The 18,396-nt window shown below is 33.3% G+C and overlaps 3 protein-coding genes across 3 annotated transcripts; 1 reads left to right on the forward strand and 2 right to left on the reverse strand.

The window, feature by feature from the left end:
- The first annotated feature begins 219 nt into the window (after nt 1-219).
- LOC132057155 (peptidyl-prolyl cis-trans isomerase FKBP13, chloroplastic) lies at nt 220-3,947 on the forward strand. The gene is made up of 5 exons (XM_059449623.1): nt 220-645; nt 2,453-2,545; nt 3,190-3,250; nt 3,332-3,400; nt 3,670-3,947. Exons 1-5 carry the CDS (start codon nt 283-285, stop codon nt 3,732-3,734), a joined length of 651 nt encoding a protein of 216 aa, XP_059305606.1. The 5' UTR covers nt 220-282; the 3' UTR covers nt 3,735-3,947.
- Nucleotides 3,948-7,979: 4,032 nt separating this feature from the next.
- LOC132057165 (zinc finger protein CONSTANS-LIKE 4-like) lies at nt 7,980-10,335 on the reverse strand. The gene is made up of 2 exons (XM_059449634.1): nt 9,569-10,335; nt 7,980-8,510 (listed from the first exon to the last, which is right to left on the reverse strand). The coding sequence occupies exons 1-2, from the start codon at nt 10,235-10,237 to the stop codon at nt 8,211-8,213; spliced, it is 969 nt and encodes a 322-aa protein (XP_059305617.1). The 5' UTR covers nt 10,238-10,335; the 3' UTR covers nt 7,980-8,210.
- Nucleotides 10,336-12,432: 2,097 nt separating this feature from the next.
- On the reverse strand, nt 12,433-13,450 carry LOC132066237 (serine/threonine-protein phosphatase 7 long form homolog). The gene is made up of 3 exons (XM_059459590.1): nt 13,346-13,450; nt 12,831-13,259; nt 12,433-12,741 (listed from the first exon to the last, which is right to left on the reverse strand). The coding sequence occupies exons 1-3, from the start codon at nt 13,448-13,450 to the stop codon at nt 12,433-12,435; spliced, it is 843 nt and encodes a 280-aa protein (XP_059315573.1).
- Nucleotides 13,451-18,396: the final 4,946 nt, after the last annotated feature.

Consider the following 18,396-nt stretch of genomic DNA (forward strand, 5'->3'; position numbering starts at 1 on the left):
TATTAATTTTATAAGATAGTTAATTTTTTATTCATCTAAAATTTAATCAAATTGTGTAATTATATTTTTACAACCAAACAATACACTTGTAATTAAACTATAATTACGTTATGACAAACAAATAGGACATCATAATTACTAGGCAGTATAATAACTATCCTTATAATTACACCAATTCCAATTATCAGGTGGCTTTCCAAACAGACCCTAAAAAACTTGGCTAAAACCGACGCACCTGTGCATCATCTCTTATCTATTCAAAAAACTCTCTGTTTGGTGGAAATGAATTCAGTTCCTTTCTCCATTGGAACATACATTCCAACAAAGCATAACGCACTCAAATCACTCTGTATCAAAAATTCTCAAACAACAACTAACTCAATTCCACATTTTACCAAACTCAAAGAGACAGTTAGTCCATTGCCTTGTTTGTTCACAAGAAGAGAAACTCTTACTACTCTTGGATTGAGTTTTTCAGCTACTTTTTTCAGGGACTTTTTGCAGCCACAGTCGAATATTGAAGCAATTGCTGCAGAAGAAGCTACAACTACGGAATGTGAATTTACGGTTACACCTTCAGGTCTTGCTTATTGTGATAAAGTTGTTGGTTATGGCACTGAAGCTGTTAAAGGACAATTGATCAAGGTTAATTTTCATCTTTGAACTTCTCTTTGATTTTATTTACTTGCTTTTAATGGTAAAAAAACACACCCGAACTATCAGATGTTCGGGTAATTTTTGGTGAGTCTCACACCCCAACTATTCGTTATTTAGGTAGAAAAAGGGAATATCTGGTAGTTGGCCTAATCAGCTTGGTAGGTGTGTTTTAATACATAGATGGTGATAGTTCAAGTAGGAAAAAGGAACAACTGATAGTTGGTGGGCTATGAAACTCAAGAAAAAGTTTTAGAAGAATTAACTTAAATAGCTGTTCCACCTAACCGTTTAAATTGAAAATAGCTAGTGAATGTATGATATATATATATATATATATATATATATATATATATATATATATGTGTGTGTGTGTGTGTGTGTGTGTGTGTAATGCATGTATATTATGTGTATATCTGTGTATTATCAATGTATACCATCTAGGAAAAGTAAATAGTGAATTTGGCTGGCTATCTGTGTAAAGATCCTAGTGTTTTTTTTTTTTTTTAATCTAAACCAAGTTAATTTAACACTAAGTCCGTTTGGTACGACATAACTCATTTTTCATGTTTCTGGTTGGTGAGTGGTAAGTTTCTCCAGATAATATATCGTATAAATTAAGACTAATGATAATTTTAGCACACCGGAGAGTGTATTGATGAAAAAAATTTTGAGTACTAAATATTAAAAATACTAGTCTCCAAGTGTTAGGCGGACCAAGGAAGCCCTTCCGCCCATGCACGACTGCGAGGAAATCATTTTCCCCCTTTTCATATATTTTTTTACGGTAACCAAACACCAGAAAATGACTTCAGTTGTATATTAATCACAAATTGATGCATAAATAAACCAAGTTAAGTAAAAAAGATGCATAAATAAACCAAGTTAAGTAAAAAAAAATTATGCAAAAGACGCATGTATGCACAAATTTAGGTAGAAGCATAGTTCTTTTAGTCGCCTCTCTTCATTATGGACAAGAAAGCAAGTGTCACAACTAACTGTAATTTGCTAGGAATGGGATTCATAAAATGGGATGAAAACTTTTAACTGGGAAATGAGAAAAAAAAAATTAAGTAGGCGTTTGGCCATGAAAACCAAATATTTTTCACTTTATTTGAAATTTTGGAGTTGAAGATACAGTTGTGTTTGGTTATAGTTTTTGCAAAGAATATTTGGTTGTTTAATGTATTGAAAGTAAAAAAAAGTGAAAACAAGGTTTTAGTTGTTTTCCAAATGAAGTTGTATTTGAAATTTTCATAGCCAAACACTGATTTCCAAATAAAGTAAAATAATTTTTTGGAAAAAAGCGAAAAATTCTCATGGCCAAACAGGCCCATCATACAGGATATCAGTTATTATGAGTTCTCTTGCCCTGTTCATTCATTTGAATATTTCCTTATTCTCAATTTAAAATCTCTTAAAAATCAGAGTCCCGTTGCTCTTTGTCTATGCAATCATGTTAAATTGTGCATATCATCTCAATTAACAATTAAAATGCTAGTTAAATAATTTTAGCTAGTTACATTTGTTAACATCACAAAGTTGATACCGAAAGTTATAGCTCTATAAGGGTAGTTTCATCAGTGGTTCCGGATAGGATATGAAATAAATTGAAGATTCAGAAGATGTTCTTTCCCTCGAGGTCAAAAGACTCAAAACTATCTTCTCGCCTGAGATCAGCCGAGCCCCCAAAAGAATAAGCTATTTGGTATAGTGAGACTAGACATATGAGCTCCTCATTTATTTTTTCCTGCAATATGAAAGTTGTATCAGATTACAAGGAGATTATGTTATGCAGGCACATTATGTAGGTAAACTGGAAAATGGGAAGGTCTTTGATAGCAGCTACAACCGTGGAAAGCCTCTCACGTTTCGTGTTGGTGTTGGCGAGGTAGGTTATTATTCTACAGCAGTGTTATCTGTAGTAGGAAAGGGCTAAATTTACTTTTAAATTATCTCTATCTATTGCTCTCCTCAGATTTTTGGGCGGCATTTGCACAAACGGACTTTCTGAGGCAACTATTTAAGCTTGCTGTGGGCTAAATTTGTCTGCGAACATAAAAATCCATCCAACTATTTTTAAAGGCGAATTAGCACTAAGCTAATCAGGACAGAATTTAAAAAGTGGCTTCCAAAAAGGTCATATGGTTCAAATAATGCGCTTTTTTATTGGGCTTACGTCCGCTTGCCAAATATTCAAAAAATATATACACTAATTATGTATATTATCGTCAATAGACAACAATATACATTTCCCAGCTATTATTTTGGAGGACGGTTATTCAGTATAAAATCCCTCTTCTTATTACCAAGGTTTTTGGACCGTAGACCATGGTAATCTACAACCAGTTGCTTCTATATAACCAAACTAGGTGTATTCTTGTAGCTTGGCATAACAAGACTAACTAGGCATAAACTTGACCAATATACGAAGTAAAGTTTTGTCAACTATGTTAAATTTAGTGTCATCCAACTTTATAATGTTTCGTAATATATGTTAAACTCATTCTTGTTGCTTATTGTTTCATCTCATAGGTTATTAAAGGCTGGGATCAGGGAATTCTTGGAGGTGACGGTTTTCCTGCAATGCTAGCTGGTAGGAGCACATTTGTAGTTCAAATTTCTTTGTATTTTTAAAATTTTAAAATAAAATACTATCTCATCACTTAAATTTCAGGAGGAAAGCGTAAACTGAAGATTCCTCCTGAACTTGGATATGGAATAAGGGGTGCCGGCTGCAGAGGAGGTAAGCAAATTCGACGAACGATGCCCAATTACATATGTTCTTTTTCTGGTTAGCCATCCGGTGCCTAAAGTCCACTGGCCTGACTAGTCCTAGGCCCACTGGGTAAAACACTCTTTACTGCAAGAAATTTCATTCTTAGAGCCCAAAATCGAGACTTCTGGTTAAGGGTATAGGGACCCAACCATCCCACGACCCTCCTTTGTGGTGCCTGCCAGTTGCATATGTGGTAGGTTTAAATATGTTCTAACTGTCCCGTATCGGTGGTTTAGGTACATGCATTATTCCTCCGGATTCAGTTCTATTGTTCGATGTGGAGTTTGTTGGCAAGGCTTAGATTTGAGCAACAGAGGTATATTTTGTTCATAAAACGATTCTCCTTTGCAACCAATATCTGAGGGACTATTGTTAGGTTAATTGGTTGATCAAAGGGCAAACTTTTTGTAAGCTGCAGTGCAAATGATAATGTGTGTTAATACTTGAGATCTTGGCAGTACATACCATGAAGTGTTTGTATATTGATTATTACATATAAAGTAATTTCGGGGGACAGCCTCTTTTTATTGCGCCATTTAAGGCGCAGCACTTCCAACATTTTTTGTATCTGTAGCCAGTATAGGCAAACTTTAGAAAAGTTGATATCCACTGGTTCTTCTTCTTCTTAGGTGCTGTATAATAGTGTTTTTTGAATCTATAACAATTGAAGTATAATGCTTGAAGAAGTGGGTTCCGAATTTCGAAAATGAAAAGTGGGTTTAGATGAAGTGAGTGTTATTCGAAAAGCTTGAAAACATTGGCAAGTTACCATTGTTGCAAGTTTGAAGAAGTGGGTCTTGAATTTTGAATGTGAAAATCGAGTTTAAATCAAGTGGGTATTGTTGGTAAAGTTTGGAAACAAGTAGGGATGAAGACTGGTAGTTCAAACTTCAGAAAACTACTTTTCGTTTTGAACATACATATGTTTCAAACTTTAGACATCCATGTCGGAAGTTTGGCGTCGGCGAGCCAAACTTCAAGCGTGATTGTCGGGAGTTTGGCCTTAGGCACACGATTTTCTGAAGTTTGCTTGCACAAGCAATATGCCAATTTCAAGCAAAATTTCAGACGCCGATATTTGTAACTTTAGGCGCGTCTGTTGAAAGTTATTTTTGAAGTGGTTAAACTTACGAAAATTTATAAATTTCGGCTATGACGTAAATGGTGGTTCCAAAATGGGCTATCCACGTCCCCCAATTTATATTGGGCTTTGTTAAAAGGATACCGACTTCACTAAGATGGTTTTGATAATCTCTCTTTCATGAAGTGCATTACACTTAATCAATTAAAAACAAAACAAAAAAAGAGAGGGAACAATCTGATTACTTAAGGAAAAATTGACTTGGTTGACTCTGTTATCCTTATAAAATTTTCTAATTCGTTATGGAATCATTAGGGAGACTCGCATTCCTCAGCCCACAAAAATAAAAACTGCTTCCCACTTCTTCACATGCATTAATTATTATTTAAACAACGGAAAAGGCTCATAAATACCCCTAACCTATTCAAAAAGGCTCATAAATACCCTCCTTCCACCTTTTGGTCTAAAAATATCCTTCCATCCACCTTTTAGGTCTAAAAATACCTTTAAGGTTTGTTTTTGGCTCAAATATACCCCTCAAACTAACAAGTTAAAATGAACTCTTTTAAAAAGCCAAATGGCATTTTGTAATTGGTCAATAATAAAATTTCGCAATTTAAAAAAAAAATCCAGATTTAAAAAAAAATCCAGATTTTAAAAAAAAAATTCCAGATTTTTTAAAAAATTCCGTAATTTAAAAATTCCGTAATTGGTCAATAATAAAATTCCGTAATTTAAAAAAAAATTCCAGATTTAAAAAAAAAATTCCAGATTTTTTTAAAAATTCCGTAATTTAAAAATTCCGTAATTGGTCAAAAAAAATTCCAGATTTTTTTAAAAATTCCAGATTTTTTTAAAAATTCCGTAATTGGTCAATAATAAAATTCCGTGATTTAAAAAAAATCCAAATTTTAAAAAAAAAATTCCAGATTTTTTTTAAATTACGGAATTTTATTATTGACCAATTACAAAATGCCATTTGGCTTTTTAAAAGAGTTAATTTTAACTTGTTAGTTTGAGGGGTATATTTAGTTAAAAACAAACCTTAAGGGTATTTTTAGGCCGAAAAATGGAAGGAGAAATATTTATGGCGCTTTTTGAATAGGTTAGGGGTATTTATGAGCCTTTTCCGTTTAAACAATTAGAAGTTACCTAAACAAGAAGAATAAAATATACTATTATTATATTATCACTCTCACTGTCTCACACGTCCAGCTGGAAAGTTTAGGATATCAGAAAATCTATTCCCCCAATAAGCTTTCAGATTTTGATATTAAAGTTGGACCACGAATTAATTTATTTTGCTTTCTCTCCTTTTTTTCTCCTTTTCTTTGGTGAGTAGTTGGGTGAAAATGACTAATGCGCTACGTAAACCGTGTGAGTATGACTTTTAATATCATCCTGGATGTTGACTAGTGTGAATTTTCTGTCCACAAAAAATAAAAGGGAATTGGAAAAAATAAATAATTAAAAAGGAAAATAGTCACCTCAGAAACATTGTCTCTAATATTGGAGGGCTTCTGTCAAACAACATTCTCAAATTAAAGTGAAGTATGACTATTTGTGCATTTGTGTAGCGTGTAAGAGAAACCACACGGTAAGCAAAATTTCACTAAAGTCATATCTACAATGCTTTTGAAAAACACAATCCAAACGGCCTAAACCTACTATGTTTCTTTAATTTTAAGTTTTACATCATCAGCGATAAAGAATTTTTTATACTGGTATGTCATTTTTACAGGTAACTTAGCATATTTTCAAGATTTTAAATTTTATATTTTAAAAAGACTTATTTAAAAATATCCTTTGAAAATTTAAGTGGCCTGATAATATAAATGATTTTCAACTGACACATATATTACTTAAACTCATTTCCTTTATACCATCTGATCGATCCATCAATTTCCCAAAGATTACTTTTCTTTTGGTACATTCTAAAAAACAGTAAATATTTATGGGCACTCGATGTTTGCACCAAATCATAGATATGTATATGACAAATACATGTTTTATATTCATTGGATGTTTGATGTAAATATCGGCAAAGGTGGATCCAAAATTTGGAGTTTATGTGTCCTACAACGACCTTAAATTAACTTATAAAGTTAATTGGTTCAAAGTCAAATATTTAGTAAATTTCTTATAATATATAGTATTTACATTATATGAGTAAAAGTTCTTTGGATTCTTGTGAACCCGTAAGTTGCATTTGCATCCGCTATTGAATATCGGGTGTGTATAAATTGTTACCCAAATTTACGTGCCTTTCTCAGGAACTATTTTTTCAAGCTTGAATGTAGAGGTTATTCAAAATGAGAAGGCATTAATCGCCTTGATATATATCACATTTTTTATACTATATTTATTACTTGATGAAATAATCAAAAATTCAAAATGAATCTTTTTACCATTTGAAAATGATTTAGCTCGACTTATTGAAATATTTTCATACATAAAATTAGTCATGATAGAGCAGTTGATTAACCACATGTTTGCACTCGGCATGCAATTTGTGTATATTGAAGGAAATGTACTTTCTCTGACACACATAGCACAATGTTATCTTTTAAAAAAAAAAATCAAACTAACGGTGTCTATATATAACTTGAATTTTTTCAATTCTTAGAGATAAACCCTTCTTATGCACCACCATTTACAAAATCTTCCATAACCAAATATAATAAGTAAAAGATAAAAGCAAAATGGAAGCTTTTTTTCATACCATAATTAGTAATTCCGTGGAGCTAATACTCTTCCAAAAAGAAAAAGGTCATTACATTTCAAAACACGGTAAAGTAGAAATCAAAATTCTGCCAAACAAACAACTAATCAAAACAAAATTAATATGTACACTATGAATTATGATCCTTAGCAACAACAACATGAAAAACAGAGGCAACGTTTTTGTTTAATTTTCCTCTCACTAGAATATTACATAATTATTAAAGCGATGGAACAACGTCGTATGAAGCATCGGAAGCAATGAAAGAATATATTTCTTTCCGAATTTAAGTTACATACATTGTTAGTGTAAGAAATTTTACATAATGAGATCACGTTTATTTGTTGTAGTAAATATCTTATTTTCAATATTACAAATTTCATGTTTTAAAGAGTCTTGCTTGTAAATATCATTTCTTATTAACCTAATAATGCATAATACTGATGGTGTATAACTCTGTGTATATATAAATATCATTTCTTATTAACCTATATATACTGATGGTGTATATATATATATATATATATATAATTAAACTCTTTTGTATTAACACTATATTAGTAGTTGATTTATCATGTCAACATGCAATTTTTATATAGTTACTATTTTGAGAATTTTCACCTGCACAATGTCTTTTTTCCTGGAGATCAGATATCCTTTCTTATTACAACAACACCCCCCCCCCACCCCCACCTCTTCTTTTAATTACCAAAATCCTGCAAAGGAAAATGAAAAGTGAAAGATTGAAGCAACATGAGAGCTTTTTAATACCATAATTAGTTTCCATGGAGCTAATTTTCTTACAAAAAGAAAAGAAAAGCTCATTACATTACAAAAACATACCAAAGTAGAAAGGGAACTTCTATCCAAAACAAAAAACAAGATCAATATGTACACATAATAGTAATACTCCTCATCAGCAACAGGGAAAAACACTACTTTTCCTTCTTCTTCTTCTTAACATTACATAATTATTAAAACGATGGAACTACACCATACGAAGCATCGACATCATTCTCAGTACGTTTAGCAAATCTCCCTTTGATTCTTGGTCGAGTCTCAGCATAGGCCTTTCTAGAAGCGTATCGTATCGTCTTCTCGAACTTTCTATTCTTCCTTTTTTCTCTGTACCTCAATACCCTTGCTTCTCTGTCTGAGCTCGAGACCGGGGTAGGTAGTCCATCAATGGAGGAGTTTCTCACAAATGTGTTTGATACATCTGTCATGGTGTTATGGTCAGGCACAACTCCCACATCCAGTGATGATGAAGAGACCTGTTAAAATAGCCAATGTTTCATAAGGACATCTATGTGGGACAAAAATTAAAGATGGTTGTTTAACTTCTATACATTGACAGTAAAAATATTTTTGAAGGAATAAGATCTAACTTATGCACGCTGGAGTGGCCAAGGGGTTTCATAGGAACCCTTTTTGTCGGAAAATTATGATGTATATATAAGATAAAAATAATTTTGTAAACATAGTCGTGCATTTATTTCTTTATATTTTAAATCCTCTAGTGAAAAGTCAGGTTGTGCCACTGATTATGCATGCTAATGGTCTTCTCAACCTTAAGAGAAATTTGTTTCTCTAATGAGTTTTGCTACTTTCTAAAATTTGGTAATTGGGTAGTACATTTAGAGTATCAGTACTCTAGTCACTCAACTAATTTATTGGTAGAGTGCGTTTGGTATAATAATAGTTTGGTAATTGAGACTTTCATCCCTACTTCTTTAATAAAGTCGAGCCCAACTATTATATTTGTTATATCAAACATAATTTTAGAAGTCCTAATTACTAGATGCAAAATAAAAGTCTGACTACTAGCTTCTAGTCCTAAGCATGCCGCACCAGTAACGGATGTTATACTAAGCCAATTGTCATGTTTTCATTTTAAGACTCTATCCGCCATTTCATTACGACTCTTTAGTTTAATACAGTAGATTTTTTTTTTTTTTCAGAAAGATTAGATTATATGTTCTTAAATTATGTTTTTTTTTTCAAGTTCCCGATTACTTATTTATAGACAACTACATGTAACGGTATTTTAAGTAACCTAATTGCGTAAAGAATTCACCCTTGGGTCATAGATTCTCATAAAAAAAATCATCTTTATTAAATTAGGTTTAAAGTAATCAATTAAGATCTGTTAGGAGATTACGCACTTGTAGGTTGCATGACAATAATAACTACTTCGAAGTTGAGCACATCTTCAAAGATTAAAAAAATTTGAGATCGATAAAATTGTGGAACATTTATAAGGACAAGTAAGAACTGAATTACAGTACTGAATAGTTTAAAGTGAAAATAAGAGAGAGAGAAGAGTACATACACTTTGGCTAATGGATTGAGAACTGAAGTTGTACAAAAAAGGTTTAGATCCAGAAAAATCCATTTCATAAGTCGGGTATCCATCAACAACTGGACCTTCCAAATGGATCTCATGATTCTTGTTCTGTACATGAGGCACAACACAATCTTCCTTATGTTCTTGATTATAAAGCTGAATATCACTACATGGTTTTTGATCCGTTATCATATCCATTTCCACATACGGATCCACATCACTAAACAAATTATACTCAACTGATTTATACTCAATCCCTTGAGTATTATTAATACTCGGGGCCTGCAGCAACCACGACTCGGCCTCCGCCTCCTCCTCGGGCTGCGGGCTCTCATCGTCCGCAGCCCGAGACCTGGCGGACGCGGAGTCGTAAAAGGGCACCACGGGGACCCGCTCGTGTCTGCGCGCGAGGGGGTTCGCCGAGTGGATGTCCTGGTCGCACGCGACGCAGAGAGCGGCCGCGTCCGCCTTGCACGTGACGGACGCGGGCGCGTTCTCGCACACCTCGCAGACCCAAACCCGCGCGTGCCTAGACGCGAGCTTGTTGGCCGCGTGGATTTTGGAGTCGCATGGTAAGCAAAGGAACGCCATGTCAGCCTTGCAGAACACCGTGGACGGCGTTGTTTTGCATGCATCGCAGCGCTTCGCCGACATTATGGTTGATTTTCTGCTTTCTTTTTTTTCCTCTGCGCTTTCTCTCTCTAGTTGGTGCTTTCTCTCACTAAAATTGCAATAATGGAGAGTGGTTTTTAGCTTTGGGGACTGTTTTGTGCTTTATTCAGACAATGTTATCTACAATATGGACGAAGGAAATCTGAGATGGACGAATGAGGGGATGACAGGTGTACTGGTCTTAGCCAAATAAGTTGGAATTAATTAATATTGGAAAATACGAATGAAGGGTTAGGTTGTCGACGTCGTTATGGGAGGGTGGGGTCCACGAAGAAAAGAGCCATGCGCGGTTTGACACAACGTGTTAGTGGGGTCCGGAACAAAAATGATGCAAAAAAAAATTTTTTTTAACCAAAATACCCCAACAAAAAAAAGTTAAATATCATTTTAGCGCGATATTTCTTATCATACAAATCACTTAATCGTAACGGTTCGTTAAGTCTTTCGCGATAAAATCTTGCGCTAAAAGTTTTTTTTTCGTGTGCCTATAGCGCGGTATTTTCTTCTGCGCTATAGCGGTGCCATTTTAAATCATTTATTTACACTTTTTTACGTAGTTTAGCGTATATTAATCATCTTTGAGGCTCAAGACTTCAATATTTTATATAGAACCTACTTATATTTGTACAATTAATAAGATAGGCTAAATACGTAAAGAATCGTAATTTTTTGGATTGTCGTTTAGTGGTTGAAAAGTCTTTCGAAGTATTCTTTTTTGTTTGAAGACTTGTAGTCATTAGCTTTACGTTATTTATCTTTTAGGGTTTCATCTTATTTTTAAATTAATGCTTAAGTTTATTTTGAACGTGTCAGTTTTTTTTTTTTTTAATCAATTTAGGGTGTGAAACTATAAATAATAATAAAAACTAAGATAATATGTATAAATATACAAAAAATATATTATATTTACGATAAATTGTACAACTTTAATATATATACACTATCGAGGGATGGGTCCCACATGTAGTATCGAGACTATACTGAGGCTCATGCCATCCCCGCCGCCCTCGCCATCGTCTCCATCGTCCTTCTTAACCTCTTATCAACGCTCCAAGTCACATCATCTCTCTTCCCTGGCGTGCGCCCTTGACTAGAACGTGCTTCTTCTTGGGATCTGTTCCGCCGCACGCTCGGGAACCTCGGTCGAGCTAGGTACGGAGACTCAACCACTTCCTCGTACGGAGTCGCTACCTCGGCGCCGAAGGATGAACCTAAAAAGTATATAATAATTAGTACCATTTCTTATTTATATTGAATACATTAACGTTATTTATTTAATCAAACTTGTGTCAACGGGCGCCGAGTAGGCTCCGAGATGGGTACGTAGGCTCCTCGGATGGGGTGGTGGTGAATATGAGGTAGTCTCCGGACGAGATGTTGTTCGAAGTCAAGTAAAGGTTATAAAAATTAAATAAATATTTACCTTATATTGAATAAAAGTAGTTTTAAGTAAAAAACTTACATGCGCCCCGGTAGTCTCATGAGAAGACACCTCTGCCTCGACGGTGACCGAATGCTACGAGTGGGTCGCTCTTTGCCCGGATCATTTGGCCAGCGTCGAATCCTAAAATATCAAAATAACGAAATAATAAGTAACATACATATTTAAAATAAGTACTTTAAATAATAAAATATATATATTAAATATTGACCTTATGTTGAATAAAAGAAATTGTAATAAAAAGCTTACTGTGGCTCGGTGGTCGTATGGAAGACACGGCGGCTCGACGACCCATGAGAAAAGCACGAGTGGGTGGCTGCGGTGGACCGGTGCCGAATCCTAAAATATAAAATAATAATGAGTAACATATATATATATATATATATATATATATATATATATATATATATATTTAAATAAATAATTTAAATGAACAAATAAGCATTTTAAATACTAACCGGGATCAAAAACTCATCGAAGTCAAGAATCCTGGGTCCCTCTAAATTCCTCACAGGCCGCTCATCAGCTAATGAAGCGCGTAACGCCGCCCAATCAACGTTATCACGCTCCTCCATGTATGCATTGGCTCGGCTGTGATGACGACCCGGGTATCTCAGCAAGCAAGAGCGCCGGCGTAAACGTAGGTGAGTCCCCAGGTGAGCTGCCACCGGCCTGGAACGGCTGCGGATGGACTAGACCGTGAACGCCCTCTGGAATGGGATCGGCCTCATCCGCCTCATCTACCAGATGGTGTCCTCCACCACCAGGTCCCTTCTGGCGCACCACCGCGGCCTCTACGGGCACGGCGTCCCCCGGCAGCACGGCGTCCTCTGCCAGCACGGCCGCCTCCTCTGGGAGCACCCGGTCCTCCTCCTGGCGCTGCCTGATAGTCAGCCTCCGGAATAGGCTCCTCCCTGCGCCTAATCTCGCCTGCCTGCCGGATACCATCCTCTGCTATCCGTACCATCTCCGCCGCAAGCCCCGCAAGCCCAGGGTAAGGCATATGCTCTAACCCCAACATGCGTAAACGCTGTACGGCCACCAGCTGCATTTGTGTTCAACAGAAAAAAAAAAGTTATTTTTTAAAACGTAACATTCAATGCAATTAAATAAATCTAAATACGATAAACTTACCAATGCCTCGTACTGCCCGGCGAGTGCTGAGTATCCTACATCCCCAGGGGGACGCAAAGCTGGGTTGCCGATCAATCGGCGTGTGATCTGATGATACCAGCGCATGTAATGCTGAATGGGAGTCAAATGGCCGACGACAGCTAAAGTGTCCAACCTGTTCTCCCAACGGTGGAGCTGAACATGCATGAAAGCCAGAAAATCATCATCAACGGCAGCTCGATCGTCCCGCTGGTAGTGTCGGAGCTCATGACGGACGTGAGGGGGTATACTCTGTGTATGCCCAAACTGTCGTAAGACACGCTCGGGCATGTGCTCCTCTACGATGTCCAGGTGTATCAATGGACACCGCGACATCCAAACCCCCTGACCTGCCCTACAGAAGGCCGGCAAACCATCTAATATAGCAGCGTACGGCGTCCATATAAATAGCTGCATAACATATACATACAAATCAGTGATCACCAAGTCGAAAAGACGTTTAATTAAATTATTAATGTAAATTTAAATTGTTTTACCGCATCGTCCGTCATGTGATCAAGCTGGTCCCGGAATGGTAGAATACTGTGGTGCATATCCACATCCCGATCAAAACCCGCTGTCCACCTCCTCGCATAAGGCATGTCAATGTCAAGCTCTCTGTAGCCTACGGGGGCGGAGCCTAGTAGATATCCCTATAGTACCGACCCATAATAAGTCTGATCTATGATTGTCTTGTAAAGACAATCGCCGGTCTATCGAGAGGTCCCGGGTGAACAGAGGGCCCCGCGTGAGCATCGGGCCCCGGGGGAACATCGGGCCCAGGGGGAACATTCGGATCCATGAAAGAGTCCGATCTGTACAAAACTAAATTAGTCATTATTCTTGAAATGAAAGATAAATTATATTAACTAATTAATAATTTGTAGGGAATATGTGAATTATGTAGTATTATATCTTGTGAATAATTAATATGGATATGCAACAAATTTAATATGTGATAGTAAGGACACATATGTGATGGCAAAGACTTTTTTGATAATCATCTTAAGTTAATTAGTTTGAGAATCGAAATTCGGAAAAGAATATTTGTTTAGAACTCTATTTTGAATAGAAGAACTTTAACTATTCTTTTTTAGATAATCTTTTTTTATTTAACATATATATATATTCACGCTTTTAAAATTATATAGATAACAATTCATAATCATTTACAACTTATCTGGATGGTTGTTACCTATTGTATTATATTATGTTGTTAATTTAAATACAATGTTCGTTTTGATTGTTACTTTTTTAGATAATCTTTACATTTTTATCGTTAACTTATGTATTTATGAATAGAAGAACTTTAACTATTCTTTTTTAGATAATCTTTTTTTATTTAACATATATATATATTCACGCTTTTAAAATTATATAGATAACAATTCATAATCATTTACAACTTATCTGGATGGTTGTTACCTATTGTATTATATTATGTTGTTAATTTAAATACAATGTTTGTTTTGATTGTTACTTTTTTAGATAATCTTTACATTTTTATCGTTAACTTATGTATTTATGAAAAGAAGAACTTTAACTATTCTTTTTTAGATAATCTTTTTTTATTTAACATATATATATTCACGCTTTTAAAATTATATAGATAACAATTCATAATCATTTACAACTTATACGGATGGTTGTTACCTATTGTATTATATTATGTTGTTAATTTAAATACAATGTTTGTTTTGATTGTTACTTTTTTAGATAATCTTTACATTTTTATCGTTAACTTATGTATTTATGAATAGAAGAACTTTAACTATTCTTTTTTAGATAATCTTTTTTATTTAATATATATATATATTCACGCTTTTAAAATTATATAGATAACAATTCATAATCATTTACAACTTATACGGATGGTTGTTACCTATTGTATTATATTATGTTGTTAATTTAAATACAATGTTTGTTTTGATTGTTACTTTTTTAGATAATCTTTACATTTTTATCGTTAACTTATGTATTTATGAAAAGAAGAACTTTAACTATTCTTTTTTAGATAATCTTTTTTTTATTTAACATATATATATTCACGCTTTTAAAATTATATAGCTAACAATTCATAATCATTTACAACTTATCTGGATGGTTGTTACCTATTGTATTATATTATGTTGTTAATTTAAATACAATGTTTGTTTTGATTGTTACTTTTTTAGATAATCTTTACATTTTTATCGTTAACTTATGTATTTATGAAAAGAAGAACTTTAACTATTCTTTTTTAGATAATCTTTTTTTATTTAACATATATATATTCACGCTTTTAAAATTATATAGATAACAATTCATAATCATTTACAACTTATCGGATGGTTGTTACCTATTGTATTATATTATGTTGTTAATTTAAATACAATGTTTGTTTTGATTGTTACTTTTTTAGATAATTTTTATGTAACGACGAAAGGTCCTATTTTACGTAATCATTGATTTGGTCCTATACAATATGACACAATACGAAAAATGTCAAAATAATACATAACAATCATCCAATCAAAGTGTTAACAACATAATAATTCATTACCATTCAATTTCTTTCAATTCATATACAATATTTAACAACTAATAAATTCATAATTAATATTTAACAAAATAATAATTCATTAACAATTCATAAATAATTAACAAATTATCAACTCATAAACATATAACAAATTAACAATTCATAAACATTTAATAAATTAACAATGCATAAATATTTAACAAATATTGAATTAAACCAAAAAAAAAAAAAATCGGAACGATTGGCAAAAGCCATTTTTGCCCGATCGAAAAAGAACAAAAAAAAATTGTTTTTTTTTTTTTTAAAACATAGCAAGGATTAAATGTTAAGCATGCTTAGAATATAATGTATATAACAAAATAATAACAAAAGTTCATAGTAAAAAACCTTAATCGAAGATTTTTTGTAGAGTTATTTAATCGAGTTCTACGCCGCTTTTCTCCAAAATTTGAACTTAGAATCTTGCTCACGGACTTGAATATCGAGAACCAAAAACTTTGGACGAAATTTAATAGAAAGTGACGTTTTTGGAAGTGGGACCACCTCTTTTTTTCTCGTCAATGGCCGTGTGTTTTTTTTTTCAACCTTTGGAGGGACCGGTGGTGGAACCGATCGTTTATGTTGATGACTATAACGCATTTTGCGTTATTATATCGTAACGATAAAATCTTGCGCTATAGGCACACGAGAAAAGTCCCCTTTAGCGAAGTATTTTCTTTGCGCTAAAGATTTAACGGAGGCAGATTACGGTTAAGTGATTTAGCGCAAGAAATCTTGCGCTAAAGGTATATTAGTAACATTTTTTTTTGTTGGGGTATTTTGGTTAAAAAAAAAATTTTTGCATCATTTTTGTTCCGGACATTTTTGGTCATTTTGCTATGTTTGGGGAGGTTTGTATCAAATCATACTACGTAGTTTATCATGATTAAGTGATAAAATATAAAGTAAAAATGTGTATAATTAACTAATTGATCAATTTACATGGTATGGTTTGAATTGGCATAAATTTAAGAGAAAATGATCTTTTGAAACTTATGATTTTAAACTTAGCATAAAATTTATATGTTCAGAAATTCTAAAACTTGTGATGATATACATACCAAAATATTTCTATAGTTATAATTATTTTCAAATTTAGAAGCGCGTTATTCTTTTTTAAACGAACGATAAGAAAAGTTTGTCACATAACTGAAACTTGGGAGTTCGATTTAGTGATAATAGTGTATACAGATACATGTGTCATGTAATTATTGAATTGATAGAGCACCAGGTAAATATTGAATTTTACCAAAATCAATTAAAGTAAGAATGTGTATCATTTAACCAGCGTTTAGTGATAACAATATATGCAATGTGTTCATGTAATCAAGGGTCGTTTCGTAGCTGGTTAGGATTATACAGGTATTAGTAATATAAATATTAGTTATGCAGGGTTTAGTTATATTAAAAGTTAATAAATATTATATACTTCTTAAAATTAAAATATTTGTTGTTAAAAAAATATTAAAGTATTATAGTAAAATATTATATTAAAAATTTATATAAAAATATTTGTTTAGAAAAGGAAATTATTTTAGGGGGAATGATAAGGGTAATATTGTCATTTCAACTTTTTATTCATGTACTAGTTATCCATCTTCTACCCCGCAAAAATAATACATAGATTCCCTCATAACTTATGCATGTATTAATTATGCGGGTTTCTCGATTGCAAATCAAACGTCGTACTAATTTATATATGAATAACTTACTTCGTAACTGGCTACCAAACGCGGTATAAGTATGCAGATATTAATACATTAATAAGGTGTCACTTTACTAGCTACCAAACGTGATATAAGTTAATAAAAAAATTAATGCACATGAATAGCATGTCTCTCGTCCAACTACCAAACGACCCCTCAGTGAATTGGTGGAAACAAAGAATGTGGATAACTTTTTTAACCAAAATCCATTATTTTAATTTGATAATATGTAAACCAAATCGAACTTACAGTTCATTCATTTGGGTACTTTTTAATGTTTTTTAATCATGTATTATAACATGTATGTCAACGTAAAATTTTCTACTACTATAATACTGCAATTAATTTTCTTGCACCCTGTTGTATGTAGTTGAGCTAATCAATTAAACATCTCCCTCCCTACATATGGTCCTACATTAGACTTAAGCATGATACTATCTTAGATGCCATTTTCCTTTTGAAACTAAAATGACATGAAAAAGACTTTCTATTAGTCCCACCTTATGTGTAAGTGAACTAATAATTTCAATATCTTACTGTAATGATTCAACGCAATTAGTTTCTTGCATGCGCATAAAAACATAAGTTATTCCAGAAACTGTCTATTTCAAAAAAAATCAAATTATTTTGAACTTGTCAAATCCAACGAAGTAACTCAATTTCTATCTATAATATAGGGGTAAATTAGGTTAGTCGAACTTTAAGCAAGAAAAGTGAAAAGGAAAGAAAGAAGATGAAGGAAACAAAGAATAAAAGAGGCATAAGGGAATCCAAACGACATGATTTTACTATGGCTAAGTAACAAATTAGGTTAGTGTACATATTAAATAATTATATTTAAATGATAACAGCGTATTTATTGAAGATTTCAGTTATATATGTATTAATTTAGTATAAATAATGTGGGAAAAAATTTCCAGAAAACTTGGGTCCCTTATTCTTAGTAGGAAAAGAAAAGATTAAGCTAATTAACTTGGAAACAAATGACCAAACATGGAGTGGAGTTTGCTCTCGATCCAACTTCTAATACTGAATAATAGAGTATCTTTTTAATTGATTTGAATTTTGGATTGGTTTTTTATTTGATTTTATTCGATTTAACTTAATCACCCCTAGAAATGAGCTCAGTTTCCAAATACAGTATTAAAGAATACATTACATGTCCCTTCACTCTCAGTACGGCCATTCAATTGGGCTTAATCATTGGCGCATGGAAACGCACAGAGCAGATAAGTTATTTGTCCCTGTAAGGAAAAATTACCTAATGTAATCATGTATGCTG

Source organism: Lycium ferocissimum, chromosome 1 (assembly GCF_029784015.1).
Source record: "Lycium ferocissimum isolate CSIRO_LF1 chromosome 1, AGI_CSIRO_Lferr_CH_V1, whole genome shotgun sequence".
In the NCBI taxonomy this organism is placed as follows: domain Eukaryota; kingdom Viridiplantae; phylum Streptophyta; class Magnoliopsida; order Solanales; family Solanaceae; genus Lycium; species Lycium ferocissimum.

Excerpts from the sequence above, each read along its gene's own strand:
- LOC132057155 (XM_059449623.1), top strand. The coding sequence starts at position 283 with ATGAATTCAGTTCCTTTCTCCATTGGAACATACATTCCAACAAAGCAT. Across the intron at positions 2,546-3,189 it reads TTCGTGTTGGTGTTGGCGAG|GTTATTAAAGGCTGGGATCA; the intron begins GTAGGTTATTAT and ends TTCATCTCATAG. Across the intron at positions 3,251-3,331 it reads TTTTCCTGCAATGCTAGCTG|GAGGAAAGCGTAAACTGAAG; the intron begins GTAGGAGCACAT and ends CTTAAATTTCAG.
- LOC132057165 (XM_059449634.1), bottom strand. The coding sequence starts at position 10,237 with ATGTCGGCGAAGCGCTGCGATGCATGCAAAACAACGCCGTCCACGGTG. Across the intron at positions 8,511-9,568 it reads CTCAATCCATTAGCCAAAGT|GTCTCTTCATCATCACTGGA; the intron begins GTATGTACTCTT and ends CTATTTTAACAG.
- LOC132066237 (XM_059459590.1), bottom strand. The coding sequence starts at position 13,450 with ATGCCTTATGCGAGGAGGTGGACAGCGGGTTTTGATCGGGATGTGGAT. Across the intron at positions 13,260-13,345 it reads ATCACATGACGGACGATGCG|CTATTTATATGGACGCCGTA; the intron begins GTAAAACAATTT and ends TATGTTATGCAG. Across the intron at positions 12,742-12,830 it reads CCGGGCAGTACGAGGCATTG|CTGGTGGCCGTACAGCGTTT; the intron begins GTAAGTTTATCG and ends ACACAAATGCAG.